This window comes from Atractosteus spatula, chromosome 18 (assembly GCF_055471065.1).
Source record: "Atractosteus spatula isolate fAtrSpa1 chromosome 18, fAtrSpa1.hap1, whole genome shotgun sequence".
Lineage (NCBI taxonomy): Eukaryota > Metazoa > Chordata > Actinopteri > Semionotiformes > Lepisosteidae > Atractosteus > Atractosteus spatula.
Window position 1 is genome coordinate 15,428,721 of NC_142723.1, and position 27,178 is coordinate 15,455,898.

The 27,178-nt window shown below is 46.5% G+C and overlaps 2 protein-coding genes across 3 annotated transcripts in view; one reads left to right on the forward strand and one right to left on the reverse strand.

The window, feature by feature from the left end:
* Nucleotides 1-14,091, reverse strand: part of coro7 (coronin 7) — a 190,304-nt gene extending 176,213 nt beyond the window's left edge. The window contains exons 1-6 of the mRNA XM_088936562.1: nucleotides 13,915-14,091; nucleotides 8,103-8,199; nucleotides 6,790-6,870; nucleotides 6,235-6,305; nucleotides 2,287-2,473; nucleotides 1,411-1,487 (exon numbers count right to left, since the gene is read on the reverse strand). Coding sequence (XP_088792688.1) covers nucleotides 1,411-1,487; nucleotides 2,287-2,473; nucleotides 6,235-6,305; nucleotides 6,790-6,870; nucleotides 8,103-8,199; nucleotides 13,915-13,974 — 573 coding nt within the window. The 5' untranslated portion in view covers nucleotides 13,975-14,091. The remainder of the gene's footprint in view (nucleotides 1-1,410; nucleotides 1,488-2,286; nucleotides 2,474-6,234; nucleotides 6,306-6,789; nucleotides 6,871-8,102; nucleotides 8,200-13,914) is intronic.
* Nucleotides 14,092-14,519: 428 nt separating this feature from the next.
* On the forward strand, nucleotides 14,520-26,134 carry dnaja3a (DnaJ heat shock protein family (Hsp40) member A3a). 2 transcript variants are annotated; one of them, XM_088936484.1, is made up of 12 exons: nucleotides 14,520-15,151; nucleotides 15,902-16,038; nucleotides 16,411-16,494; nucleotides 17,029-17,232; nucleotides 17,345-17,497; nucleotides 18,853-19,000; nucleotides 19,651-19,715; nucleotides 19,927-20,055; nucleotides 20,755-20,870; nucleotides 21,229-21,326; nucleotides 22,133-22,256; nucleotides 23,789-26,134. In XM_088936484.1, exons 1-11 carry the CDS (start codon nucleotides 14,845-14,847, stop codon nucleotides 22,240-22,242), a joined length of 1,551 nt encoding a protein of 516 aa, XP_088792610.1. In that variant the 5' UTR covers nucleotides 14,520-14,844; the 3' UTR covers nucleotides 22,243-22,256; nucleotides 23,789-26,134. The 2 variants fall into 2 exon arrangements, with proteins under 2 accessions (XP_088792610.1, XP_088792611.1); XM_088936485.1 differs by lacking the exon at nucleotides 22,133-22,256.
* Nucleotides 26,135-27,178: the final 1,044 nt, after the last annotated feature.

The following is a 27,178-nucleotide window of genomic DNA, read 5'->3' on the forward strand; positions in this document are numbered from 1 at the left end:
AGCCCAGCCTGCAAGGAGCAGCAAATAGTTTTTGCTCGGAGTGAAATTGAGCAGAAACTGGGTTACAATTTGTTCAGACATAAACTTATCAGTTGGTGTTGTTCTTCTCTAGCTATATTATTCTGCTGTACTCTCACCTGGCTATACTCTCCTGCTCCACTCTCACCTGGCTATACTCTCCTGCTGTACTCTCACCTGGCCATAGTCTGAAACTATACTTTCAGCTGGCCATATTTTTCTGTTGTACTCTCATATTGTGACAAAGAGTATTTCAGTGTTTTGATTTGGCACTCCTCTAAAAAACGAAGAGATTGACTGGAATTTTTATGACTTTCCAGTCATAAACAAAACTTTCCTTTTACTTCATAACAAATTAAGAAACACAAAAGTCAACAGGAGGCCCTTACAAAGCAGTACATTTTTCAAAAAATAGTTCATAAACCATTTACCACAGGTATTTTATTATTAATTTAGAAGTTTAAACCCTTCGGTGTTGTAATTTATAGATTTATTTTCATTTCCTTCAGAGCCAGGAGTAATGACTTCTCTCATAAATTCGTGTTTGTAACCCACTTTGAGGCAGAATTTCATACGGTGCCTTCCAGGCACTTGAGCAGTTTCCATCTATTTTCAAAACCAATAACTCGATGCTTGTCTTTGTGTGCCCTGTGTTCGAACTTAGACAAGCTGAATGTGGTCTGGCACCCAGGATCTGAAAACAAGGCAACGGGATACGACTCCTTCTTAAACCGAGACCCGAAGGTGCTCTTAGTTATTAACTTACACATTGTGTCACGGGTTTTCCATTATGCAGCAATACCATAAATGACCTTTCTCGTTACGTAATTAAAAAAAAAAATGAAATCCAGTTCAATTGTATTTTCTTTTTTCACAAAGGAAAAAATACTTCCGATGACAGTAACTATTTGAATATCCACCCACCCAGCCGGGTGAAACATATTTCATGCAGTCAGAGCGCTAATACTGAATTCCGTGAGAACTCGCTGCCATCTAGTGGTAGAATAGCAACATTGCAGCTTCTCTTTAATGAAAAGGACATTTCCGCGAAATTTGTTACACCTGCCGGATATGTGCAACAGTAAATACTAGAGAGAAGGAGATATCATCAGGAAATGCTGTCTAGAGAACTAAAAACCTCATCATTAGAATTACACAGCCTAATACGGCTCTACACAACTGAAAACACAGTCGTAGTCAGAATGACATGGTCTTACATCTGGATGTTGATTTTTTTAAAGCTCCCCACTTTAATCCATTGCTAGTGTCACAAAAAAACTCTGAGCAGCTGGCCAGCTCATCTGCGGACCTGGTGCTGCCAGGAAGGCACGATGCGCAGGATGTAGTGGTTTTTTTTTTTTACTCTCGGAACATCTCCCACACCAGACTTACTTTGCAAGAGGTGGCCAGCAGGGAACCGTCCTGCTTCCACGTGAGGCTCTGCAGCTGATCGCCGTGGTCAGCGAGGGCTGAGGCAGAGAAAAACCGAGAGGAGGAGTGAGTGGCAGAGGCACAGAGAGATGAGGGAGCGAGAGAGAGCAAAATCAGAACGATCAGGGAGGGAAAACATGAAAACCTCTAACATCTTCTTTAGAAGAGCCTTTACTCAACTGGTTCTGTTCTTAACCCCTCTGCTCCTGTCGTATTCACTACCTCCATCGACTGCCTCCTCTCTTTGTGTGTTCTCATATCTTGTAAAGTCTTTTTATTGCTGTTGTCGTGATTCTGTAAAGCGCTTTGAGAAGCCACCTTTTAAAGGCGCTACATAAAATAAAATGTATTATTATTATTACTATTTCTGTGCAACAAAATCAATTTGCAATTGGTTTGCATTAGTGGATCGTGTGCTGACTTGTCACGCTTGCGGTCAGCAGGGCAGAGAAGGCCACCAGCTGCACACAGCTGTCAATCATGAGCTGTCAATCAATCAATTTAAGGCGAAGCTTTAAATTTGCTCACTCACTGACTTGGAAATCTGCGATTGTTCAACAGTGACAGTGACACTCTAATCCTCAGTTCGAACGGCACAGACCTACAGCAGGAAATTAACACGCATTTCCAATGAGCTCTGAGGACAGCTAAAAGCCCCAAAAAGCGTCGAACTTGTTTGTCGCCTGGCAACAGCAGCAACCGTGATCTGCCCAGTAAAACTAGAAATCAACCACGAGCGCAATGCCATGCCGTGTTTGTTCAGCTCATTATTTCGGGACTGCAAAAGAGCGGCCGGTGTCTGAACGAGGAGCTCGTCTTGAGACACAGGGGCCTCACCTGCGAGGGGGCTCTGCCGGGAAGTGTCCCAGATGTTGGCGGTCTTGGCCGCGGCCGTGGCCAGCACCCCATCGGCGGCCGGGTGGAAGAGGACGGTCTCGAGGCGCCCCCCCCGGGGGCTCAGCGTCACCTCCGGAGAGGCAGGCCCGCCATCCTGGCCTGGCTCGGGCACCCGCCACACCTTCACCTGCAGGGGGCGAGAAAGAGCCGGGATTCGCCCACTGAGAGACCCCAACACCCCGTTACAGCCCTGGGGCCCCCAGCCCATCCCAGGGGCTTTCACCGGAGCGAAGAGGTCACAGAGGGAAGACTACTTTGTCCGTCGTGAAATGTGAAGCTGTTTTCTGCACAGACACACCTCTCACTGTAACGAAGCACTTACTGTGTAAGAACATAATGAGAGCAATGAGTTCGAGGAGGCTGTTTGTCTCATTCGGTAGTTAGCAGCTATCTGATGCAAGGATCTGATCCAGCTTTTTCTTGAAGGAAGCCAGAATAAGGGTTTCAAAAACACAGCAGGAGCTTCAGTGACCGAGACAGTGTCATGCTCATGGTGTCCAAGGTGGCATCAGTATAGAACCCCGAGGGAAAGACATCAGCAAAGGGCAACAGTGGGCAGAAGTGCTCCCTGCAGGACAGGTACTGACTTCCCTGCACTACCGCAAAGTGCAAAGCAAAACTGGAGAGCGGCTGACTGCAGGTGTCATGGGAATCGGATCGCCCAGAGCTCCGCAGAGCGGGATAGCACTGTCGGGCTGCACTGCACAGACCCCTCAGCTCACCTGGGACGCATGTGTGAGTGGCACAAAGAGCTCAGGCGATTCGGTCAAATGGATCATCCTTCACCATGTGTTCGACAAACGAGCGAGTGTGTGGTGCCAGATTGAAGACCTCTACAGGCCCGAGAGCTTGGCTCCCACAGTGAAGAGTTCTGGAGGTTCGGGTATGTTGCGGGGAGCATTTTCCTTCAAAAACAAGGTCAACACTAAGCACTGTTAGTACCCAGTTGCACTGAGGGATCACCTCAGCACTGCAGCCCCTCTTTCCTGCTGAGGGCTGTCTTCCAGGAAGACGATGCCCCCGTCCACAGAGCACGTGTGGTTGGTCACTCGGTGGTTTGATGAGCGCGACACTGACGGTACCCACAGATCACGGCACCGTCAGCCACCAGACCCGAACCCAAGCGAGCGTTCAGGAGATATTCTGTAACGATGCCTCAGGCAGCGTTTTCCACTCCCTGTCAGCCATCACGTCAGTCGACTGACTTTCTGGTGGAAATCCTCCCTCCTGCAGAAATCCACACCATGGCAGACCATACTGCCCACACGTGGAGGCCCAGCGCCCCCCTGAGTGACTTTACAGTGGTGTTTCCTTTATTTTATCCACTACATGTTTATATTTCAGTTCAAAACATTTTACCCCAGAAAAGAACAAGAATGCCAGTTCGAAGACTGTCCTGAAGGTGGCAGTGTGACACTTTCAATCAGCACTACAAGACGGGCAGCTGCAAAACATCATATAGCACCACTACAGTATGCAGGATTAATTCACAACTTATCTTTAATCTTTCTATTAAAAAGGTGGAATTTTTTAGGCAATCTTTAGGCATTTCAAATTAGGTGTTGGGCAAAGGAAGAAAGTGCAAACTGCAGGTGTGATTATGAAGTGCTAGGTTAATATTCACAAAACACATTCTTGCACGACACCTTTCTATATTTTAACTTTATAAATAAAAAAACATTATAAATGTGATGCAAGCATTATCCCCAAATATTGATAATGATACAGCTAATTATTAAATCACTGCTAGTCGTCTTTGTGTGAATAAGGAAGATGGATCCTGATTATATTTCTGGTTTATTAAACCATTAAACCTAGGCCTGTATTTCTCAATAAAGAATGATATTTAAAAAAGATTCATGGACTCTTTTATCAATTCAAGCAAAGGCTCCTCCTAAGTCTGCTAACTGTGAACACATGCCGGAATCAGCAGGAAACTGGTTGATATTCCTGCTTGTTCACTGCTAATTATCCCTAATGAAGATCTAGCGAATGCACGAGCAATTAAGTCACCCCCTCTGGCTAATCAAAACAACAGAGCTAACTTAATCACTCACATGGGAAAACCGTAAAAAAAAGCCAAAAACGTGCATCTTGTGATAAAACAAGCGATGATGGTTCCTTAATCTTTCCTCTCTGTTGATAAGCTACTGGTTTGGTAAAAATGACACTGCAGAAAAATGTAGTAAAACCTTCAAGTGTGACATCCTGGTAAGAAAAAAATCATGGAAATAATCAAGTGAAAAAACGTACCGGAGAGATTTAGGGCATTTATTGGTGTACAGGTGATTTCAGAATAGGCTAAACTAAATGTAGTCTTGCATTTGTATCACGTGTGGTGAGATCTGAGATATTACCTAATACTGACAGTTAGAGATCCTTTCACACTGCTAGTTTATTTCTGATATAAACACAGCTCTGTTCTCTCTGCTTTTGCATTAAACAGCAGCCTTCACTATTAGCATTGTGACATAAGTAACAGTGATTTAGGATTCACTCTTCACTTTGCATTGAGGAGTTGTGCACCGCCCTATTGTAACCTGGCTTTGTAAAGCACTGTCAGATGGTGCCCAACCCTAAAGCACATTACATAAAACAAATCTTGAACGCGAAACTGTGCAATAAGTGCGTTTGCCTGGGATCCGCATATTTATGAAATTAAGAATAAATGCCGAAAGCCACATCTGGTATTCATAAATCAGGACCACAGTAGTAAAACTAATAAATCAAAATCTATTTTAGAGCTCATTAATAGATCAGAAAGTTAAAGCATTGAAAACTAAGAGTAATGGGGTTTGTGGAAGAAAGTGCCAAGCCACAGGGAGCAGGGCCAGTTCTATAATCACTAAAGCAGCAGCCCCATGAGGCTCTGGGGTCAACAAGCTCTACAAACCAAGCCAAGAACTAAATATCCCATTTTTTGTTCTTAAGCTTACTATTTTTATGAGGGACACGTTTAGTTGATTATATAAAATAATGCTTGTCTTGTAAAGGGAGACCTAATCAGACAGAGGGCAAGATTATGGGCTGAATTACAGGAAGGCAGGGTACACCCTGGATGGGACGCCAGTCCATCACAGAACACACACACTCACTCACATCAGGGCCAATTTTCCCAGAAGCCAGTTAACCCACCAGGATATTTTTGGACTATGGGAGGAAACCGGAGCACCCAGAGGAAACCCACGTGAACACAGGGAGAACATACAAACTCTATGAGTTTGAAAAGGAAAGTGCGCACTCTGGAACAACATAAAAATTCTTGACAGCTTAAATATCAGAATAGCTCTAAATGACAGCAGGCTATTTGTCCCATCAAGCTCCATTAGTGTCAGGGTGTAGTAGCTGTAACTGGCCACAATTTCGAGATGTTCCAGCCCCACATACAGTACTGTGTTACCACGAGTGTTGTGAACTACTTTGCAAGTCACTCTAACTGCTGATAAAAGAGGTTTGACTAAGAATGAAACATCACAAGCCAGGCGAATTACACTTTTTCACTTCTGCAAAACAGCTTTTTAACCTGATGTTTAAACCTTAAACTGATGTTTACAACAAGTTGAAATGTGACAGAAATCTATATTGCAATCGCTGTTCACTGTGGACGTTTACATTAAACTGATAGGGCAGAAGTCTGTAAAACTGTTGACTGGTGTTACTTTCAGTATCACATTGCTTCACGTGCTTAGTTATACTTATATACTTATACCAGTTATACTTTTTAGAGCATGAAAAGGTATGTCTCTGTACTGAATGCTAAGACATTGATCAGAACTTGACAAATCTGCGGAATAATCCGTTCTAGCTCTGAAGCCTATAACATCCAAGAGCTTCATCTCTTCAGGAGAGGCACCTGAACTCTGAAGTGAAAGACTGACTCCTACTCACAGTCTCATCAGCAGAGCAGGTAGCCAAAAGACTGTCGTCAAACGGGGAGAAATCAAAGTCTGTTATCAGGTCTGAAAGAAAGAAAGAGGGAGAAAAAGGTGTTAGGCTAAACAACTGCACAACCGCCAGACTTCATGGCCTGAGATTTGCAAGCAAATGTGATTTTACACTCCTATTTTTATTCTGGCACTTTTTAGTCACAATTTCCTTGTTTATCCTTAATGATTTTTTGTTCATTTCCTGACAGGTTTCACTTTAGTACTTGCAACAAAAACGTGAATATCTGCAGCCTGCTGCAGCAGCCTTAAAAGCACATTCTGGAAATTGTAAAGCTATTTTTATGAAGTTAAAGCCGGACTGCTTGCACCTTACACATAAACTATGCAACTGTTGTGCCTGTTGTAACCTAGAACAATAAATTGCTGTGTGATAGGAAATGATGCTAAACATTCGAAAAGGTCCTATATAAAATATTACATGGCTGACGGGGAGAAAGGGGGGCCTCTTCTTTCTACGTATGAATCTAATCTCAAGCGCAGACCGCTGAGCACCTACCCGCGTGGCAGGGAATCTGCGATACCGTCCACCTCTCGTCAGGTCCAGGGTCCAGGGACACCAGGCCCAGAATCCCACCCCCTGAGGAGAGAGCGCACAGGTCAGACACGCGCTGCTTCCGCCAGCTGTGGGACAGGAGCCCCTGCCACAGCGCCTAACACGGCACACAGACACGTACGGCAACGGGGAAGGCAGCTTACCCAAGCGGCAGAAAAGGAGGCAATGGGATGGAGGTGACATTTACTGTTACACAGGGGCTCTTTTAATGATCCTCTCCTGAAACTGCTAATTTGATTCCCCTTTAACCCGGCCAGCCCTTCTATAAAAGAGTTCTGCAACAGCAGCAGCTAATTTACGGGTGTTCTGGGGACCTCCTAAACTCTCGGGGCAGTTTAACTGCGGGGATCATGGCTTTGGGCGATTCCTACTGCTGAGGTGGGGGCTGAGGAAGATGAAAGCATCAGTGGAAAACGAACGCTTGAAACGTTGCCGGGGTTAAGGAAAGCCCTGACTGCCACTTCGCTTTAGCAGAGTGATTGCATGCCCATTTGTGTGGCGAAAAAAATGACCTATTATTTGAATTATTCATTGTAGTTCTCTGATTTTGCCTCTGAAGAACATAAGAGAGCCGCCCGGGAAGTGAGATAATAATATCATTTCTTGTTTTTGTTGTTTTTTGCAAACTATGGAGTCTAGTGGCTTGAAGTAGGCTTTGTGCTCATAAATATATATAAAGATGCTGCCTGTCCTTGGTCAGTAAGATAAGGGGCATGTATTTGGTAAGCTGGCTGTACGCCCAGAATATGAAAAGAACTAACTGTTGTCTAGTCTGCAACTTGGATATAATTAATTGGCAGGTGTTGCTGTCTTATCATTTGTTTAGAATGTGTCAGAGTAACTCTTTTTGTTTTAAGGTATAAAGGACCGTCTTCAGCTCCTTATTTTTTAAGTCTGGTGGTTGCAAGCCGGACTTCCATATGCATATGAATAAAGAGACTCCTGCTTCACAGACACCTGAACTTTGTCATTTGTCTGACACGACACCTCTGCTAAGATTGCTTCCCCTGTTTATTAGAAAATCATTGGGAACTTCAGCGGCTGGAGCACCTTTTCAGAGATGAATGAGAGGAAATTTGATAGGGACACATATCAGTGTGACACCGAATGCTGTTTCAAGGACATTTTCAGTTTGGTGCACCACAAATATCCTCCCCCCTTAAAACAATCTTGCAACCTGGTTTGAAAGATCTTGTCAGAAAACATTTTTTGCACTATGATGTCTGCAAAATGAATTGACCTAAACTGTTTCTTACCGGTCTGCTCGGCGCTGAAGGCCACAAACCTACAGCTGGATTTGATCTGGTTCCCACAGGAAGTGAAAGACCCTGCCCTGACATCACTGATCCACCCCTGAAGAGAGACAGTGAAAGAAGCATAAACCATAGAGAAACTCTGGTCGGTTCACAGAACAGGCCGGTCGAGATGGCTGGAATGGAGCAAAACACCCACAAGACTTTCCTCAACATCAATTATATTTGAAACTAGATAAAAAAATACAAGAGGTTATACCATACATGATGAGTTTAACTTCAAATGTAGAAGGAAAAAAAAATCAAAGAACTGATTGTTCCTAATGGAGAACATCGTGCTGAATGTACTGGATTTCTGATAAGACTGTCAGCTAAAAGTGAACAGCTCATAATTACAGATTTCCAAATATCAATGACAAAGATTAAGGAAACTCAAATCATCTCTTCATGGTTTCCATGAGGCCACCCTTTTCCATAATTACAACACACTTAGGCAAACATGGTTAAAAGGTAGTGTATTTTAGATCTGCATTTCATTTGAATACCAACAGGATGAAAATCACTGTCAGACATGATTTAACGACTACGCACTCCACCGTCAGAGACAAGCTCCCTTCTCTCAAACCACTTCTCAGTTTTTTGTTGGATAACGGTCCCACCCCTGTAAGCACAGCTCGAGAGTTCTTAGTTCAGACTTTGACAGAGCGGTTTTTGCGCTAGACTCGGAAAGCGTGAGTACAACACAGATAGAGAGAGGTACACGCCCGTAGTCAAAGAAAGTGACAGCGCGCGAGACAGGGAAAGCAGTGACTTCGAGCCCCTGGCAAGCCGATGAAGTGTCATTACAAGTGCAATAGCCAGACAGAGAAAAAGAATTAGTGTTCATTCTGCAATGTAATGTTTACAGTAAAAAAAAAGGTGGAAGAAAGAATTTAGTGATGGATAACAAAGAGGTAACCAGAGTAAGGAATGTCAGAATGTTTGCATTGAGCAACTGGTGAACAATGAGGCAATGGGGATGAAAGCAGAACTCCCCACCACTGCAGAGCAGTTTGGAGTCATAAGGTGTCACAAGCTGTGGTCTCCTGGATACCGGCCAACACCAGACAGCTACTCATTTCAGACTATTAACGGAAATGTACATAAAACCTGAGCAGACAGGGAAACAGCTTTTGCTAGGAAGATGACAAAAGGGGGACTGGTGTGTAAACCGAAATGGATCAAAACGCTCTGCAATGGGTGTCTGCTTCCTGCCGCAGAATGGAAAAGACCCCTCCTCCTCCTCCTCTCCCCGACTGGTGTCCCTAGACCCGCAGAGCACCGCACAAGACAGCTGAGCTCTCAGAGGGATCCAGCCTGGCTCGGTTCAGAGCTCTGCGGATATTGCCCTGTGCCTCGCACAGGAAACGGGGGGGGGGCGGCCGCACCTCGACAGGAAGCAGAGAGCGAACGCAGCCTCAGCCGCGCCTCGGCTCAGCGGCAATAGAGGAAGTGGAGCCCTGCGGCGCGCCTGCTGAGGAGCCTGGGCCTTGAGGGCACCATGCCAACCGGAGGGGCTCTTATCGTTGTGGGGCTATTATTGATCACCGGCAGGTGACTGATTTGTGTCACAGCTGCCAACAGGCATCCTGAAACAGACACAGCGCAGCCTCCATTTCCGTAAAGCCTTTGTGTGACCAAACAGAAGGAGGCCTTATAAATACAGCACAGTCGTTCTAGTAACGGGAAGTCTCACAGTGAATTTATAAAGCATTTTCTACAGTTAAACAAGAAATAACCTGCTGGGGAATGCACAGTGCCCACAGCCCAAAGATAGACTGCATTTGCTGCCAGGGCCAGTTTACTTCTTTTTGGCTGTGAGCTCTTTGCTTATATTTGCTACACAGCTGGCTGGAGACAGACGGATTCTGGAGAGTGGCTGCAATGGACTCAGCTTGGCAGCTTGCCCTCTACTACAGTGATGTGCACAAGGCTGTGGAAGTCTCGGAAACTCTGGCACTGCGCTGCAAATCATTTAAAAACGTGTGCAAGATTCCCCAGTGGCTCAAACAGAATACAAGCTTCCATCCAGGCTTTTATCCAGAGCAGGGATTCCCTGTGCTGGTCCTGGAGGGACGTCGTGTCTATAGGTTTACAGTCCACACTGCATGAGCTAATTATTGCTTAACTGGACACACTTGCCAGAGCAGGTCTGCGAACCCCTGAGCTATAGCTTGTAAGAGAGCCCATGGTGAAACAGGAAGTTTCCAGTGGTTGAGGACATTTATTCAAAAGCATCTGTGCTCTACGGGGGGATTTCTAGCTTCCTGTACTGCAGGGATGACCTCTGCTCTCACAGTGGACAATCCTCACGACTGGACTGTATTAGACCTGTGACACTCACTCCTCAACCTGGACACCTGCAGGCCCTGCTGCTCTTCAATCCACCTGCGCTCTTAATGAGTTTATCGAATCAGTTATTGAATTATCTGATCCAACTTACCTGGGTTTCCAAACCTTTAGTTACGGAGCATTTTTAGTTACCTAAAAAAAACCTGCAGGTCTCCAGGCCCAGATATGAAGATTGTGGTTTTGGCGAGTCGGCGATCCGTGCATCTCCCTAGTTCTGGGGTGTCACTGGAGCCCACTGATGTTCTGAACCGGCACAACTACACTGGCTGCAGCTACACATGCCTCAGGGGACAAGGAAAGCAGGACCATCCCGGAAATCCGGCTCATGTGGCAGCTGGAAAACGCTGAAAACTAACTCCTCCGCTAAATTTCTAGGCAAGAGATGTGCTAACATTGTTCTGAGGCGCAGCTTTCTTGCAAGAGGCTCTTAACGTAATTACAAATCGACATCTTTGCCAGAGGCTGCAGTACAGCAGCTCCCACACAAGGGACTGAATGCCAACAGCCTCTACAAACAAGTCACTGTAATCCACAAATCAACACTATTGTACCAGCCTCTGTAAAGGCGACATACAGCCAATGTATTTGTGCCCTACTAACAACAGGGTGGGGACTGACTCCTGTCCTGGAACACAAACAAATGATTCCGAAATTCCACTCCAAAAATATTCAAAAAGATAGGTTAGCCCACACTTGTGCGTCACAATAGCACGGGCAAACTGAAGGGGAGTAATATATTGCCTTGTTAATCATCTCTAAACAGGACAGAGCTGAACCTCTTTCTCATTTCATTTGACTGTAGTAACTGTGCTGCTCTTTCTGTAAACAGAGTGGAATCCCATCCTTCCAACAGCTCATCCCAAGATGATATTTTAAAAATGTCTCACCCCTATTACTAGAACCCTTGGCTATATAATAACAGCAGTTCAACCAAGAAATGTCACTCCTCAACTTTCTGAGCCTTACACAGACAGAACTACAACAGAACATAGCTGTCGCAGCTACTAATAGTCCATTCTGTGAACTAAACAGTCTCCACATTCTTTGTGTTCTTGTGGTAGGGTTTAATAGCCCCTGCAAATGCAAAAAACCTCAAACGACACACCTTCATCAAAAGCACAGCACCGGGGCCTGGATGAGCAGTTGTGTGGGACAGCCAGTAAGGATGGGTCTTGAGACTGCTGCTCAAGAGGGAAGAAGACAAGATCACCCCAGAGAAACGTGTTGGGTAGGAGAGGTCGGGGCTGAAGATGGACGCTGAGGTTCTTAGCAGAAGAGAGGGAGGGGGTGGCAGAGCACAGAAATACATGTTATCTGTCAGTCCCACCTGGAACAGGAAATCCCTGAAGGATTTTTTTTTCCCCGTAGGTGACACTTCCACTGAAAATGAATCTTAGCCTCTGCGTGCAGACTGGACAGGAGACAAAGCATCACTGTTGGATAGACTGGAAAACCATCACGCCTGACGGACCGTCAAAACAGTTAATTCAATTAAACTTTAACAGCAGAGCGCGTGATGAAAACCAGAGGCCGGAGTGTGTGACTTCTTTCAGTCAGCAGCTGCATCAGCATGCGAAGGCTGAAAGGAAAAGAAAAGAGACACCGTGTTTCGACTGTGGAGCCTTCCTCAGGTGTCCACTTCTTTTATACACGTTTTTGTAGATCAGCAACCGTTGTTTAGCTCAGCTCTCTGCCTCAGGGCTGACTATGAAAACTGAAGACATTTACCAATAAGCTCTTCAACTCAATTTACAGAAAGAATGGAGACATGGTTAAAAAGTCCAGCATCCTCTTCGCCTATATCCAGCACGTTACCAATGCAAAATCATTGGGTCTCATTCATACCATTGGTTTAAAACATAATAATGGGATAGGTCCACAATATAAGCATCAAAGGTTTGAGACATTCAAAGGTGAACTACTTCTGCAAAGTAGTAAAGCCGAGTGTAAGTGGGGATAAGTTCTTAGCCCGTTTTAATGCAGCTCAAGTCCTGCAGCTCCCTCCCCTTCCCCCAACCACAGGGGTCGCTATTACACAACGATATGCGGGCCCTCCCCCACCCCACATTACACCAATTAATAATCCTGTCCTGATATATGGATGGATGCTTCAGGAAGAAGTCTTCCACGACCGGGGACTCCCCGTATCTAAAACGAGTCAGCTTTAGAAGAGCACCTCGGTTTTACTCTCGAGTAGAAACGCGCGGTGGAATTCACAAGCACAAAGTGGAACACGTGTGCCTGCAATGCACGTCAGCTGAGGCTTCCTCTGAAAGCTTCCAAACCAGTCAATCAGAAACGACAGCGATATAGTGTATCTCGGTTGTGCGTGTGAAAAGCCACACCTTCCTGACTTCAGATTGCACCACTCACCGTCAATCTGGCCAAAACAAAACCTCGCCCAAGGAATATCTCGAAACTGGTGACTTCCTTTGCCCAGGGCTAGAGATTACCTACAGTGCGAGTGATCTCGCTGTGCCCACGCACGGAGCACAGAGTAGTGCCCGGGATCATTTCACACCTTCAGCAGAGCCTATATTCCAACACGTGTGAAGGTCGCTAGGAAGATAACCTCTCTCGTCAAAAAGTTGGTCGACACTCTTATTGCACAGACGTTTCTGTAGATGAATTCCCTTCCCGTAAACAGATCAACAATGAATAAACCACTTTCTTTGAAAATTATGCAAAACATTTGGATTGCGTCGGAGCTGACCTAGTATCTACTCATTAGATTTTACACATCAGGAAGAGAGCGATAAGATAGGAAATAGCAGAATGGGCGAATTACGATCATTTTGAGTTTCTATCGTGCTTGTCAAGGCTAGAACAGTAATTAATAAATTCAGGTTCGCTCCGAGCACAGCTTGTTCATGCACGCGACCTTAACACACATCCTGGTATGACTTTAAAAAAAAAGTCGAGGTAATTGAGCATCGTGTTTTACATACATTTGCATTAAATCATTCACAGCTGTGAATAATATTTTAGTCTACCTAAACTTTTAGAAACGATTAAACATACCGCACGGTAGAGATGAAGCGTTGTTGTGTTTTCTTAAAGAGCAGTCTTATTTGCATATGCAATTTAAAACACAAATCACGTCTGGACAGAAATTATTTTTCCGTGTAACATAAGCATTTACAACCTCCAGGTTTTAGTTTTTACCAAACCTTCATTCAAATTAGAGCAAAAAAAACTGTCACGCACAGACGGAAAATTCACATCCTTTAATTAAAACCTGCAGTGCAAGCGGCCGCCTGGAAGCCTTCTTCTAAAACCAGCGTACATTTCAATCTGAATTTGAACGAGTGCTTGAAAAATGATGACTCCGGGACAGCTTTGCGAGAGCAGTATTCAGGAAGTTGAAATGCCAGCACACGTCTCTCCCCCCATTCACTGCAAAACCCAACCCTCGCTGACTTACGTCTTTCTTGGGGATTTTTGGGGTGGTGTTCTTGAATTTGGAGATTTTGAAGCGGTTCATTCTTCTCCTTTCTCCTTCGCCGTCCTGCTCAACGCCAGTGACCCGTTTGCTATCTGTCCCACTCCTTCCCCGTCTCTGCAGACGCGCACACACGCTCAGCAGCTGCACTGACAGCACAACAGTGCCGGTCGATTGTCTCTTGCAGCGATTCACTCGGCGATCGATGCGAACGGGAGCGGCTGATGCTGTCTTGTCTGACCCCCCCCACCTCGGGCTAGTGACATTGCTGCAAACCTCGGACTGTAATGGGGGCATCTTGCGATTTCAGACGTCTCTTGCTACTTAGCATGTATGGTGCGCGATTTTAAACGAGTGGTGATGTTTTACAATACTGCTGCCAAAACAAGGAGTTTCCAGCTTTAAGTCTCTCGTCACTAAGGGACCCCAAATTTAACAGCCACAAAGTTTATGTTTAATTACTGTAAGTAACCCTCCTTTTACAAAATCTGAGAAGTGTAAAACGGTTGGCCAGCAGACGCCCAACTGGTGCTGAACAAATTGCCCCCTTGGGATTAAAGACTCTCTCAGTCACAGCTCTCAACTGGGAGTTTATTTTGCATATTACTACACGACTTAGGGAGAAAGTTTTCACTTTGTTTTTGGGCCTCTCTGGACAGTTATTTGTCGGAGATGAGTCTCTGCACTCCTGGGGAAACTCGTACCTGATTTAGGGGAAAAGAAAACATTTAAGTGCATCGATTTTAAGAAGCTAGCAACCTTCTAAAATTAAATAAATAATAAATGGAATCTAACACTACAGTTTAAAACCATGTACCAGAGGCAGTAAATGTTTTTAAAATAATTATTGGAGCGTTTTTTTTTATTTTTCTTGAAGAGTCTGAAGTCCGCCCCTCACCCCTATCATGTGACATGTCCCCTGCGCTTGGACTGCGCATGCTCGCCCAGCTCCGCGCATGCGCGGCCCGTTGCTTTTCCCGGCCATGCGCGCTGCGCGGCCTCTGTCAGTCCTGGTATATGATGATGGCGTCTCCTGCGGTCCGGTGCTCCTCACGCTGGATCTTCGTGGCCGTCTCCGCTGGGCAGCGTCGGGGCTGCTCGCGGTTCGCCCGCGCCCATTCGGAGACATTGCGTCCAGTTCCTGCCTTGAGTGCATCGCAGTATCGTCCCGGGGGCAGCGGAGGGCCCGGCCACGTCCTGACATTGAGAGCATTAGCAGGTAATGCAGTAATGAGACGAGCCGAAATGCCTATATCCTGAACTCTTGCTTTGTAGATTACAGTTGCGCAGGGTTTGGGGCTGTGTAATTAACAGCGAGCGTATTTCTTTCATTGCGTTGTTAATATTGTAGTTGAATGTGTGATATGTCTAGACTACACGCGTGCTTCCCTTGACGTCTCTACCGGCATTACGAAAGAGACTACTACAATGACGTTACGTCGTGAGACAAAGTACCTCTGGATGACATGATCGTAAATTGCATATATATATTTTTTTCTGTTCGACGTACGTACTTCACGCAAGAAGCAGCACTTTTCGTGTTCATCTTCGATCGCAGGAGTGCTCTCTTCGGCTTCCAGAAACTTCCTCCGCTCCAGCAGCTGACCTTGACCGGCAGCATGGTCGCTACGTTGTGTGCTATGCTGCCGGCTGTAGAGATTTAAGAGCAGGAAGGGAAAAACGTAATGCATCGAGAAACCAACTGTGACAAAAGGCAATTATGCAGTCTTGCAGCTGCATATAGAGTATGGTTTGGAGAGTAATATTCCAGTTTAATACCAAGATTGCTGTCATATGTTGATTTGATTTTTTAAAAATACAGCACTCTAGCTCTGAGTTCCCTGGGAGACTGTACTCACGGGAGGTTCTAGCCTGCTGCCTTCCTGGGCTGTGGTGCTGTAGTCTGCCTTTGCCCCCTGGCAGAGCTCAGACCCCAACCATAACACGGAGTCTCCACGTGCCCATACAGGAGTGAGGAGCCCCAGTGTCATCCCTGCCTCCGCCTTCCACACCAGCGCCTCTGCGTCAAACAAGCAGGACTACTACCAAGTCCTGGGGGTGTCCCGGTCGGCCACGCAGAAGGAGATCAAAAAGGCTTATTACCAGGTGAGAGACGTGGCTACAGCTCAAGAGACTGCAGATGCAGGAAAGATGATGAGAGCTGCTGTAGAATTCCTGTGAAAGCCTGTACCCTTTGTTATTTCTTAGGTAAACTGATAAAACTGTTTATTAAAGATTCTTGTTCCATGCCATGACCGGAAACAGAAGGCAAAGCCTACAGACCAGTAAGAAGAACGTCCCGTGTTTAATGGTCCTTCAGTTCTGAACTGACTCGGTAGCGCCAGGCATTGGATGTCGGTGTTCAGCAGAGACTCGGAGGCGTTTGTTGCAATAAAGTAAATTGTTGTCCCTGCGACTGGAACATGAGAGGGGGGGGGAAGGGCCACTGGAGACTAAACTGAAGCCTCTTCCCCTCAGCTTGCTAAGAAGTACCATCCTGACACAAACAAGGATGACCCCCAGGCCAAGGAGAAGTTTGCCCAGCTGGCGGAAGCTTATGAGGTAAGTTTAGGAAAACAGACCTATGTCTCCACTTCTCGAGTGTATTTCTGAATGATTTAGAGCTACGCAAGCTCGGGCCAGGGTTGCCATTTTTACATATTCATTTCATAACAGTTTAACCACCTGTCAACTTTTTCTGTGCTCAGGCAGGTTGCTTCTTTCTACATTTTAAACTTCTGGATCTCCTAGGAAAGAGGTCTCTTCAGTCTGGTTTCTAAACTTTGGGTTCCCGTTCCTGGAGAAGTATAGACATGCTGTGCTTGCTAAGTTGTAGCGATTAATTCGACCTCCTTCACCGTTTTCAACTCCGAGGTCACGGGTAGGAGGAAGCCGATTTACTGTCGCGCTCCTTAAAGAAATAAGTGAGCTGCCAGCGTCCAGGCAGGCAGAAGGCTTAGAAAGGTAACAGCAGGGACCGCAAGCGGGTTGAGCGGGATAAAGAGCTCAGCTGCGCGGGAGTCCAGGAGCAGGAGGGAGAGGAAGGCTCCAGCTCCTCCTCCTCCTCCTCCTCACAGACCCCCCGTCTGCGCGCAGGTGCTGAGTGACGACGTGAAGAGGAAGCAGTACGACACCTACGGCACGGCCGGGTTCGACCCAGGGCAGGCGGGAGCGGGCAGCCAGCAGTACTGGCGCGGCGGGACCAGCATGGACCCCGAGGAGCTCTTCCGCAAGATCTTCGGGGAGTTCTCCGGCTCCAGCTTTGGGAACTTCAACTCCATCTTCGAGCAGCCCCAGGAGGTGTGTACCTCGCAGGGAGAGACCCTGCATCTCTGACTCCGTGCTGCCAAAGGCCTCGGATCATCATATCTTAGGATGGTACTGAATTTTGTTGCCGTTTCTCCTCCCCCAGTACGTCATGGAGCTGACGTTCACCCAGGCAGCCAAGGGTGTGAACAAGGAGATCTCCGTCAACATTGAAGATTCGTGCCAGCGCTGTGACGGCAAGGGCAACGAGCCTGGCACCAAGCTGCAGCACTGCCACTACTGCAACGGCACCGGCATGGTGAGCACCTCCTAACGCACATCTGGCACCCACTGCCGGTGAGCGCCTTCCTGCCAGGCTGTGTCCTGCGGGCGCTTATTCTAACATCTGCCCACGCAGCATTGCCAGCAGCTGCTCGGTGAACACCTTTCATGAGAACCCTCACCTAAACAGTATATACGCCAGCATCCACCACTCAATTCTTAGTCTGATCGCTGTTTTCTTATAACCTGGGTTCTGTAAAACAGGCTTGGCTCCTTACCGGAGCTGTGTGACACACTTATTTGAGTCGTGTGTTCCTAACCTGATGTTAGGTCTTGGAGCAGCTCTACGAATGGATTAATAATTCAGGTCTTGGAAATATTCAAAATGAATTAATTTAGCCAGCAAGAGCACACCGTCCTGTCCGGGTGTATCCATGCAGACCTGTCAATATACGTTGCGTTGTGTGTGGGCCGGTTTACATGGCGGCTCACAGCCATAGCCCCTGTACCCACATGAGACGGATGTGGGGCTGCGGGCAGACTCCTCTTGCCCTCTCCATTAGGCCATTCAGCTGTTGTCAAGCCATTAACATGCCACGCGCTCTGCAGTGACACGCAGGATGTTCAGAGCGGATGAGAGAAGAGTGTATTCCTCTATAACATCCGCAGCCACCCAGGACATCCCAGTGGTGTGTGTTTCCTAGGAAACCAAGAAGCCCGCTGGTTGACTAATCCCAAACCCTGTACTCCAGCATCTTTCTGGCAGCTGTACAATCCTGGTCACACTCTAGTGACAGTACATGAGCCAGCCTCAAACCCACCTCATCTAAATCATAGAGCTCATCTGTCCTATTGTTACTGTTTAATATATCCTTGTCTCTTAACAGCAGAATAGAAATCACCAGAAAGCTAATGCACAGCAAACTTTTTAATGTTTCGCTTTAAGTTTTTTTTTCCCTACTTGGAAATTCAGGATTGTTTGTGACAAAGTCTTTCTGTAAAGTCTATACTTCAAAAGCAGCCTGCATTGACATGGTATGTCAAGGTATATACAGTACTGTTGTGTCATTTACTGTTCCTTAACGGCCTTAAATACAGGGTGGACAGTTTGGCCTTGGTGTATTAAATTATGCAAAAACAAATTCTGTGTCAAATTCATGCAGATACACCGATCATTCAGTTTCACATATTTGCATTTCATTTCCATGCCTAAACCATGTGTATGTCATTTAAATATCCGCTTGGAAATGCCAGCCTGCTCACACACTCACTCCTTCGTGTAGCAGGGAGATGCTGAGGTTAGGTACTTGCAAATGGACCTCTTGTCCAGTGTGTCCTCGGTCTGAAGCGCTGGTGCTCCAGTAACGGTCCGCCCGCTGCCGCCCCCTGCAGGAGACGATAAACACGGGCCCCTTTGTGATGCGCTCCACCTGCCGGCGCTGCGGGGGGCGGGGCTCCGTGATGACCACGCCCTGCGTGGTGTGCCGGGGGACGGGCCAGACGAAACAGAGGCGCACGGTGAAGGTGCCCGTGCCTGCAGGTGAGTAGCCCGTTACTTAGCGCCGTAGGTGCAGGGCTCAGCCATCATCAACGGGGGGAAAAAAATGACTGCGTTATCTTGTAATAACACATATGAACAACCTGTTACAATGCCAGCGCCCAGAAGTTACCGAGAGCTTGGCTGCAACTGTGGGATCAGTATTCACGAGTGTCCAGCGTTGCAGAATACACACTGTCACATTTTCCACCTAATGTGAAGGCAGTTTTAACCACAAGGACACGCGTACCCTTAAACAAGAATGAGTGTGCCGTGGAATCGATTCCACTTCTTAAAACTGAAGACTAAGGACAGTGTCGGTTTTCTGTGCCACTCGTGCTATCATGTGAAGATGACACGAAGGACGCCTCCGTCGTAATGAATGTGTTTTCAGCAGCAATGATGTTCTGTAAATGAAAGCCAGCGGACACGGCGTCCCTCTAGGACCAGGGTCGGGAACCTCTGCTGCACTATGCAGCCTGTCCATTTATCAACCACCTATTCCTGCTGACGGCCGGTCTATTCACCAGAGTGACCGCAGCTGAACCAGTGGGGCTAGACTGCAACACAGCCTGCTCTCTTCCAGCATCCCCACTGGCCCAGGGCAGTCCTTTCTTTGGGCTGGGCAGTTTTAACCATGGCTCTGTGTGTAGGGGTGGAGGATGGTCAGACTGTCCGGATGTCCGTAGGGAAGAAAGAGATCTTCATCACTTTCCGGGTGAGTGACCGGCCCTTGTAGCGCGTTCATCTGAGGTTCATGAGAAATGATAGGAGGATCTTTGGGCTGTGAAGATAGATAACTGAAGATAGCTGTGAAGCACATGCAGTGCTTCTGATCCTTGGCTCGAAGTGCACTTTCCAAGACAGTCGATCACCTGCTCACTGCAGCCATTTCTGACCCTTACCTATGACATGTCCTCCCCCCGCAGGTCCAGAAGAGCCCGGTGTTCCGGAGGGACGGAGCCGACATCCACTCCGACCTCTTCATCTCCATGTCCCAGGCCATCCTGGGGGGCACGGCCCGAGCACAGGGGCTCTACGAGACCGTGAATATCGCGGTGGGTAGACTGCGGCGGTTGTGGAACTTCGTCCTATCTCTTAGTCCGAAATGAACAGTACATCCCCACTTGCAAAAGTGCAGGGTAAAGCTAGCAGTCTGAGTTCATCTGGGATGTAGAAGCAGCACAGCAGTGTGGGGCTTAGCACTGCTGCCTCACAGGTCCAGATTCCCTGATCCAGTTCCAGGATCAGATGTCTGTGTAGGTTCTGCATGTTTTTCCCATGCTTTCATTGGATGCTCCTGTTTGCCACCTGCCTCCTATAGACATCCAGGCTAAGCTTAATTGCGTGCTCCAAAATGTCCACCAGGGTTAGATCTGTGATCTCCATTAATTAACCAAGTACAGCATGAAATGCACTATCCCAGACACACATAGCTTAGGTGAAGAATAGGATACAAATGAGAGAACAGTTAAATGGTCATTCAGAAGTATGTGAAGTCCCACTGCTGCCATCTGCTGGGGGATCAACTGAATGATAAAGATGAAACTATCTTAGAGATTACAGATGATTAGAGATTGCAGATGTGTGGTTGTAAAAAATTCGGTATATTTGTAAAATAGTGTTGAGTCTCCACAGTACTTGATTGATTGTAGAGAAGTGTAAATGTGGTTGTTAGGCTTCTGGCAATACAGTATTAATGCAAACGGGGTTTTCTTTTTGGAAGTGGTAAAGCTCATCGTGGCTTGTCCTGGCAGATTCCGCCTGGCACCCAGGGTGATCAGAGGATCCGTCTCTCCGGGAAGGGGATCCCTCGGGTCAACAGCTATGGATACGGAGACCACTACATCCACATCAAGATCCGGGTGCCCAAGTAAGAGATGTCACTCTGTCGCTCGTGTGTCATACTACACTGCCTCCAGTATATCCCTCAGTTCTTCCCGCTGTGTCCCAGCGGTTCTCAGAAATACAGCAGGTGGGAGTGGCGATGTTAAAGGTGGCTCTTGACATTGGTGCATTTCCTCATGGGCGGTGGATTACCAGGACGGGCTGCGTTAAATCTTGCTTGTGACCCCCATCCCATTCCAGCAAGTGAAAGGCCAAGGTTTGTGCCTGTCGCTGGGTTAGGCCTGGCAGCATGGGGCTCTGATCGCAAGGTATAACGAGACTCTGCTCCACGCTGAAACCGCACGTTGACTCGGGCGTCCCGCCTGTTCTCTCCGCCCCTGCAGGAACCTGACGGACCGGCAGCGGGCTTTGCTCATGAGCTTTGCGGAGGACGAGACGGATGTGGAAGGAACTGTAAATGGCGTCACTAACACTGCAGCAGGTAGGATAGCCTTGCTTACTCCCCTCCTGCGCAGACATCGCTTGCTTCCATTTCCAGAACACAGAGCCCTCCTCCACCTTTCCAGGTTAAGGGCGCGGTTCTCCATTTCGGATGACGTCTGCAAAGCGTCTGAGCGAAAGACAAAAACCCTGGTGAACTGGTTTTAAAAATCTCCGTGTGTAGAGCTTGCATGTTCCCATGGGTTCGCACTTACTCTGGTTTTCTCACCACCTTCCAAAGACCTGTTGAGCAGTGGATCTTCTGTCCAGTTTGTCCCTGTGGGGGACAGCCAGCCCTCCCAAGGCTCAGTGCTGCCTTGCGCCCCGTGCATCTGGGATGGGGGTCGGATTGGCGCCACTCTTCCCTGGAAGCGCCTTTTGGATGATGGATGGGTGGAGAAACGAGCGAAGGCCATTTGGGCCGGTCCAGCTTCTTTGGATCTCAGTAGTGAAGTGATCTGAGGATCTCGTCCAGCTGTTTCCTAAAACACGGCTGGTCATTTTCTCCAGACTCATGCACCCCTTTGTGTAAATTCCATCCTGTTCAGTTTATTTCATGCGGTTCTCTTGAAAACTATATGAAAACGAAACAGCACGTTGAGCTGTGTAAGTGCAGCAGGATCCTCCTTCCCTGCAGTCGAGGTAACTGTGTTACTGGACACTGGGTGACAAGCTGTCCGGGGCTGGGGTCCTGTGGGGAGTCCCCACACCCAGGCAGGAGCTTTGTCTCCAGCCGTCACCTCCTCCATGGTAATCTGATTTGCCTGGCTATTAAAGCCCACTGACACAGTACCCATTTGTGTCCAGGTGGGGGCTCCAGGGGGGCACGCCATGATGCAGGGCAGGACAGGCCTGAGGAGGGGCAAGACAAAGAGGAGGGCTTCATCTCCAAACTAAAGAAAATGTTTAGCTTCTGACAGCCCCAGCCCAGGTAGGCCCTCTCAGACCCCGCACTCTCACCTTCCCTTCCTCTCCTTTCAGCTGTCCACTGTCAGCTGTTTCCATCTCCAAAAAGACTTCACAACACTAGGGTTTACTCCAGGCTTGGGACCGCTGTTTCTAGGAAAAAAAATGGGATTTCAATCAAGTTTTCTCCAAGGATTCCAAAGCATGTCAGCCAGTATTAACATTTACACTTGAGAGTAGGTTTGAGCCTGGGTCATGTAACTAGCCGACTGTAACTGGTGTCCCCAAGCAACAGTGCATGGTTGACTGAGTGCTGGTGAAGAGAAGGTTGGGGTATCAGCCCCTGTGACCTTCCGGGCAACTGCAGGTGAAGGCCATGCCTCTCCTCCCATCAGCCTCGAGCCTCCAGCACGCAGGAGTGTAGTCTTGGTGGCTCGACGCTGGGCAGGTTATGAGACGACCTTAATTTCCTCATTTTTCCCGTGTGCGGTTGCGAAGTTTCTAGCCACGAGCCGAGAAATGACGGGAAAATTACTGATTGCAAGTTATATGGATAGATTAAAAAAAATAGGCAAATCTAAATTGACAAAAGAAGATAACATTTTATTAAGGTTGAATATAAGTATTTTTATTTAGGTCTCCACCAGTTGCAGATTGAATTGCTATCAGTTCATTTTTACCAGTGCTCCTGGGATTGAGGACTGCTAACAAAGAATGATGTCCTCACTTCTCCAGGCTTAGCATAATCATATAGCCGCTCTACCTTCACTCTTCAAACAAACCTACACAGCCCGTGGTTGAACGGTCTCGATTGTCAGACCCTGAAAAAGAAGGGGTGCTGCTTTGTTGCTCGTAAAAAAGCAAATGTGTGATTTATCACATCAGAGCAGTTTCAAACGAGGAGGCCTTTGGCCTGTCTAGCTCATTTGGTAGTTTGTAGTCAGTTGTTCCAAGGATCTTATACAGCCATGTGTTGAAGAAGACAGTATCGACTTCAACAAGGCACCTTGGTTGTTGCATTGGAAATAAGGTCCTTTGGGTGGAAACATGCTTCTTGCCTTTTTCCTCTGGCTAACTGAATTCCTTTTCCCTGCAGTACTACCTATTCTTCTGCTTTACTTTCTGTACCCATTAGTAGCTGGTTTGTCTTCCTCTCAGGCCTGTGTGAAGAGTGAGGAAACTTGGCCCTGGTTTACCCCCACCTGTTTCACAAATGGGCAGATTTCTGAACAAGGCCCAATAAGAAAGCAAACTTTGATCCTGTAGATCTTCCATTCAAAGGACTCTTGTGTAAAATCCCATGTTTCCCATCTTGATCATGATTTCAGAACCTGCGATGAGGACCGAAACTTGGTTGCCCAGCTATTTATTCAGAGGGTGTGTTATATCCACGAAAACCACACTTTTCTTTTCAGAGACATGTATTTTTAAGCCACAGTAATGTTAGAAGCATGTAATGCTGTTTTTATGCAGGTCTGAAATTTGTAAAACAGAAAAACCCCATATCAAACCTTTGAAGAGTCAAGGATTAATATATGGTCTGGCTTGTTTTTACAGGGAAGCGCTACACTGGGAATTAGGGCAAACTGAGCCTTGGATCCAGTTTGGTTGCGACTGGAACAGGATATTGGAATGAAAAATTATACCCGGACTTCCTCATGAAGAGTCGCCTGTCTGCTAGACGAAGCTGCTACGTTCCCAAGAGCTGGGTGTAAAGAGACATTTCCGAGGGGTCAGGATTAAGATCACGACTACTAAACAGGATCCAGCACACCTGCAAGCGACTGCCCCAACAACAGGATGAAGGCGTCACAACCATTGGAGTTGTGTATTTGGGACAGAAGTTACGTATAGCCACAGCAACGCATACACATGATCACCAAATGTTTGTGGTTTGGGATTCTACATAATTAAAGCTTTTCCCTTCACTGTAGGCTCTTGGTGCTTTTTCAGCACTTTAAATTACAAAGTGTGTGGGATGGGCATCCCTGTAGTGTGTTGTCACACCATGTGGTTGTCAGGGCCCACTTCCAGATGAAGCAGTTTCTTGGGGGCAAGCCACCTCTTACCCACTGGCCCCATGGAAGTTCCTTGTTTGCAGGAACTGAGTTAATGGAGGACACTTACATCTGTACAAGTTTGAAGTTTTGTTTAACATTGTGTTTTGTTAATATGAGGATGGGGATAAGGAGTAGTGTTTTGTGTCTCAGTGGGAGGGAGGCTGTTTCAAGCTTTAGGTGATGGGAGAGCTGATCATCTTAAAGGTCACTTTGATACTTCTCGATCTAGGTTCACTCCCATCTGTGCGATGCCTTGTTTCTGTTGTCACTGACAGCGATATGAATTTTACCCACTAAGTTACAGCAACCCTGGAGCTGCAAGACGCTTTCTAAAGATAAAAGGAAATTAACCTCACTCTATGAAGCATTGGCTAACTAGTCAGATGTGCAGGAAATGTTATCCTGTTACGGGGGGGGGAAATGCTTTATGTAACGACTTGATGGTTTTTGAAAGCTGTTAATTACTGGGCAGCCAGGCTGTATTGAATGTCTTCTTCTCATTTTATCCGTCATAGAATTTGACTGGGATAAAAAGTGACTGCAGTCATTTCATACATGTTGTGTAAAATCCTTTATGTACAATGAGCAGATGTAAACCCAGTGCATTAATTTTTGTAAGTAAGATGCATCTTGATGAATCCTATTGTAACCTTCACCAGGCCTCCTCTGCAATTTCATGGGGACTGCAGCTGGTCTCTAGCCTGATGAAAGCGATCTGGTGAGCTGTGCTAAAGGGGGTGGGGAGCCGGCTGAATATACTGCAGGTGCTGTTGAAAGCAAAGCAGTTGGCAAGACTGGCTCATCCAAAACAGAGACAGGGAGGCGAGTGAGTCCTATTGCACGAGATCTCTTTACAGCTGATCCAGCAGCCACACAGGCAGATGAGTCCTACCTGTTATGGCAGGCTGTCCCAGGCGATCCCCCCTAGACTTTTTTCTGTTAGGTTTCTACATGCCTGCTGTTGCCAAGCACACAATAAATTACAGTGGAAGATCAGCAGTTCTGTTCTTAGTAGCCATCGTCCTCATTGGAAAATCTTGTTTTAAGCACACCAGTTAATTGTTTTTTGTAGAGCAGGTATTGGGCTTGGAAACGTGTTAAAAGTCTCCAGTTCTGAAATAGCAGGGTGGGGACGGGTGAAGGACATGAAGCTACACCTATAAGTGCACACAGCTACAGCACCAGGATTAAGATCAAGATGCTGAAAAACAGTCCCATCAGAGCTGTTCATTAACCAGTAGTAGTGAAAAGTCTAAGTGGAAAAATAGCAGTCCTATGTGTACATTTGCACTATTAATTCACCCAACCATAAGAGTTTCTTATTTCTGAAGTGCAGCAGTATCAGAAGATAAAATAAAACTGACATTCTTTTCAACTATAAAGTACAAAGATTTCTTTTATCCTAGTAGAGACTTGCATTAGAATGAAACACGTTTTGACCAGCCATACTGTAGATACTACAGTCAAGTAGCCAGCAGCACTAAGGTGCTGATACAGGTGATATGGGAAATAATTATTGAATTAATTATAATCTCTGTTCAATCCAAAAAAAAAGTGGCATAGCTGCTAGACAGAAAACCTGCAATTTAACAGGTACTAAAGGAACTGTGGACTAAAACTGTGGTCTGAACACTCTGGACCCTAACAGGTTTCCTTTCACTTTCATGTTTTGTGGGATCAAGTCAAGGCTGAAATGGCACAGATGCACTTCCCACATCCTATAATGAAGATGCACAGACTCATCTTGTGTACAAAAATTACAAGGTCCAAATAAGTTCAGCATGCTGGCATTCAAATATGTTCTAATGTGTAATAGATCATTAAATAAATGTTTATATCTGGAATTGTTTTGGTGTTCAAACATTTGTTAGCTATGCACTAAAAGAGGTTGTAAATGTCCATTATACTCCAAATATCCTGAACAGACTCCAGTATTTACAAATTTGCACACTCGGATAACTTAAACAATATTCATAACAAAAAAATGTTTGCTCCAGAATAATTACATTTACATTCTCTTCTAAATTGTGATTTGAGCTCCATTTCCATTGAATGGTTTAGCTAATACACGAAAGAGGTGATTGTGGTGCTGGTTGGCTTTCTGGCATAGACACTAAATCACTTAATTGCCGGGAGATTTGACTGGGCACAAGTGAGTCAACAACACTAACAAAAGGAAACTAACATGCCCTCCCTCTGAAGGGGACACCACTTCAGTCAGACGTGCAACCAGCAAGGTAAGGGACACTAGAGCAATGAATCCAGGCCTTGGTTAGACCATCCAAATAAGCATCAGCAAGAGAAGTACAGACAGGCATACATCATGATACACTGAATGATCCAAAGACCAATGGATGGGGTGATCCAACTGAGAAAGCCAAGGCACCAGTGTATAATCATTAGAAAAACACCACTTACGATGATTGATAGCTATGAGTGCATAGTGTTACACTGAGCACATTGACGTGAGGAGTTCACCTGCTGCCCTTCCTGCAGGTTCATCCTGACATGATGACATTCCTGCAGGTCAATTCACATCCTCCTACTACTCGTCTATCAACCACCTTCTTGCAAAGGAAGAACGGGACAGTTACACTATGGATGCCCCAGCTGCCAGATTTGTGCCCCCTTGAACATTTCTGGGCTCCCAGACCAAGGAATGAACAGGTTCAGGCTCTATGAGAGGAACAGGACAAGACCCTCCCGAAAGCAAATATCACGAGTCTCTGCCCTTCACTCCAGAGAACATTGTTGATCAACGCAGTATAATGAATACCTGTGTTGTGTCGGTACCACACAATATATCTTTATGTTCATACATGGTCAAAAAAGCTGTCGGGCAACATCTCAAAAGTACAGCATCAGACGATCCAAGCTTTTTTGACTC